Consider the following 2,843-nt stretch of genomic DNA (forward strand, 5'->3'; position numbering starts at 1 on the left):
ATCGAAGGGTTGATATTATAGTAATTAAGCAGGTGCGCGCATGCATTGACGGCCCCAATATATTACCAAATCATAAAAAAGTTACTTTTATTATATGTTCACGAGCCAATTGAATGTATATTTCTCCCTCGAGATTTGTTTAATGAGTAAACTTTGTATGCTTCTATCCAAATGATATGACAAAACAAACATAGTTGGAATTAATTATGGAAAATCGTGTATTGACCAATGTTATTTGAGGTGAAAGTCAACATAGATTTATGCATGTTATGCAATACCTTGACGCCTTAATTATCTCCAAAGGAAAAATCATAGAACCAGACAGATAAGAAGGAGTTAAAATATGGTTCAAACTTGCTGAAATGATGAATTATTCTATTTGAGAGTAATTAAGATACTTTAAACGAGGAACTAGTTTAGTTTCAACTGTACTATTTCCCACGCTTCACGATGCTTCAATTTTTATCCACATTTTAGAGATTTGACTCATAACTAGGAAACCCAATATCTTGAAGGGTGTAGCTCATGCTGGCGAGGAAGGTTTTTGATCTAATGTTATTGCTAAGAATAAAACAATTAGAAAGTTTCATTGTAGCAATATATTCCTTGTGTAGAAATCAAAAAACGAAAATCTCAAACTGGGCTAAACACTTACATATATGTAGATATCATTAATGGTTCTAGATTGAACTGGTAACTTAATTACTTCTTAGAAGCACTGAATCTTCCCTTCATTGAATAACATATTTTTGGATTCAAGAAGGGAAGAAGACGTCGAAGAGGAAGCAAAACTCAATGTATTACATTTGCTCATGAATGGCTTTCACTCCTGTACATTACTGATAGCCTGCAATACTGCTTGTTTCACAACCTGAGCATCCATGCCCTCGGCTTGCCCTTCAGAACTCTGCAAGATCCAAGAACATTGGTTAATCAATGAAAGAGCACACAGGATAGACATATCCAGTTATATAAATACAAATACGGATAAAGCGAAATAATGTCCTAATGCTAACCACACATTATTGTGTCAGTATGTGTGATTAAAATCCGAAATGTGTGGTTCAAAACTAGATTGTACAACTCACAAAGATGAAATAGTTTTCCTAAGTACAGAACTACAGGATGCTTCGGTCAAATATATACAATTAAATAATGTGCACCTTTTCTGATTATAAATTTACAACTAGCAAGCAGTGGAAATATGAAAAATTCACTTCGAAATTCAAAAGTAAAAAAAGAAAATTGGTTGCTTACGTCTCCTCCAACAGCTTCTAGTTGGAAACTGTCAGTACAAGAAACCCTAGCATCAAGAACTTCAAGGCCAAGTTTCTCAAAGGCTTCCAGTATGGAAACGAGTAAACCGGGGCAATTCTTTTCTGAATAAACATTAATAAGGAAACCCTTTTCTAGGGCTTCAACAGTAACCTGCTGAAGTACAACAAACGGAATAAATGTTAGTTAGTACTCTTGTAATTTGAATATATGCAAACGAGTGGTTGTGTGTGTAAATTTCATATTCAAGGCTAAATAACAACAGAAGAAATAAGGATGAGATTGTTGTTAATATGCACCACAGGTAATGAATTTTGGACCGTTGAAATTTCTGAGGTCCCGATCTCTTGGTTCAGACTTTCCACTTTTTGCTTCAGCTCCTCTATATACTTGGTTGCATCTACTACGATTGAGGTTTTGTTCAGCTGCAAAACAAGAATTTAAAAAAAAAAGAAAAAAAAATCATCAACAATTAAATAAATAAAACAAACAGTACTTGATCCCTGGTCGTACCATCAACTTTATAAAAAGTTTTCACTTTCTAAGTCTCATTCTTGATGGAGTACCCAGAATCTATTTAAAAAAAGGAACCCTTCTTGATTTCGTTTCCAGCATTTATTTTATCTGTAGATAGGCTGCTTTAGGGTATCTAGCTCAATCTACAGAGGGAGAGATATTCATAGAAAGAGAAGAAAACCCAGCGAAACAGAGTGTTTAGAGAAATATAAATTAGGGTTATTACAGCAGTAGAGTTGGTAACATCGCGAAGCTGCATCAACTTCTCATATAAAGTGGCTTTCTTTCGCCCCCTAGAAGACATGCTTTCTCTGCTTCTCCTTACCTCCCGGCTGATCTGTCTTTCCCCATTTTTTCGCAGTGAGCTTTAGGGGCTTTTAAAGAAGACGAGCTCACGAACCCAAATGATATCTTTGTTTGTTTCCTGCATGAGTGCCTCCGTTCCCCACAAGATAATATTATTGATCATAGTAAATTTACAACATTGACCTCATCACTTTCAGCCCCGGATTCATTCGTAAAATTACTAGGGTTCTGACAGTGACAATGCACATAAAAATATGAAACTCATTTCACTTGCATTTATTAAAAAGAGTCAATATTCACCGCCACTCGAAGTTTATATACGTGATCAGCATATCAGCACGATTCATCAAAGAACATGTGATGGTTATTGGCAATATCGACATCAATCAAAATGCCCATTAAAAATGACAATCATAAAAACATGGGAATATGGGAAAATTATCACTTTGTGTGAATAATAAATACGGTAAACTTATTTAATGACGTCATTAATGGTTATTGGACTAATATAAGATTGAATTTTACTTATTAGTTTAATTTTTTTTAGTAGGATGATAACTTAACATGATGTTAGAGCTAAAAGTGTAAAGTTTAAATCCTCCCATTCAACTAGATACAAAAATGAAAAAAAAAAAAATTCAAAGCTTCGTATTTAACTAATATAATTTTTCACCTACTTTATATATATATATATATATTGATGTGAAATTTTCGTAGATTTTGTACTTGTAATACATCTTCGTTCT

The 2,843-nt window shown here is 33.7% G+C and overlaps 1 protein-coding gene across 4 annotated transcripts; it reads right to left on the reverse strand.

Annotated features, from left to right (window-relative positions):
• Positions 1-584: 584 nt before the first annotated feature.
• On the reverse strand, positions 585-2,201 carry LOC116126087 (transcription factor bHLH61-like). Of its 4 annotated transcripts, none has more exons than XM_031411798.1 (4): positions 2,018-2,201; positions 1,596-1,700; positions 1,258-1,428; positions 585-907 (listed from the first exon to the last, which is right to left on the reverse strand). In XM_031411798.1, the coding sequence occupies exons 1-4, from the start codon at positions 2,093-2,095 to the stop codon at positions 824-826; spliced, it is 438 nt and encodes a 145-aa protein (XP_031267658.1). In that variant the 5' UTR covers positions 2,096-2,201; the 3' UTR covers positions 585-823. The 4 variants fall into 4 exon arrangements, with proteins under 4 accessions (XP_031267658.1, XP_031267657.1, XP_031267656.1 ...); XM_031411797.1 differs by having other exon boundaries at positions 1,575-1,700; XM_031411796.1 differs by having other exon boundaries at positions 1,258-1,431; positions 1,575-1,700.
• Between the last annotated feature and the right edge of the window lie 642 nt (positions 2,202-2,843).

The sequence above is a fragment of the Pistacia vera genome, unplaced genomic scaffold (genome assembly GCF_008641045.1).
Source record: "Pistacia vera cultivar Batoury unplaced genomic scaffold, PisVer_v2 Contig174, whole genome shotgun sequence".
NCBI lineage: Eukaryota > Viridiplantae > Streptophyta > Magnoliopsida > Sapindales > Anacardiaceae > Pistacia > Pistacia vera.

What these genes read in the sequence shown, in the direction of transcription:
- LOC116126087 (XM_031411796.1), bottom strand. Translation starts at nt 2,095, where the DNA reads ATGTCTTCTAGGGGGCGAAAGAAAGCCACTTTATATGAGAAGTTGATG. An exon ending in ATGTTACCAACTCTACTGCT is followed by an intron (nt 1,701 to 2,017) that starts GTAATAACCCTA and finishes CTTGTTTTGCAG; the next exon opens with CTGAACAAAACCTCAATCGT. An exon ending in TAGAAGCTGTTGGAGGAGAC is followed by an intron (nt 908 to 1,257) that starts GTAAGCAACCAA and finishes TGGATCTTGCAG; the next exon opens with AGTTCTGAAGGGCAAGCCGA.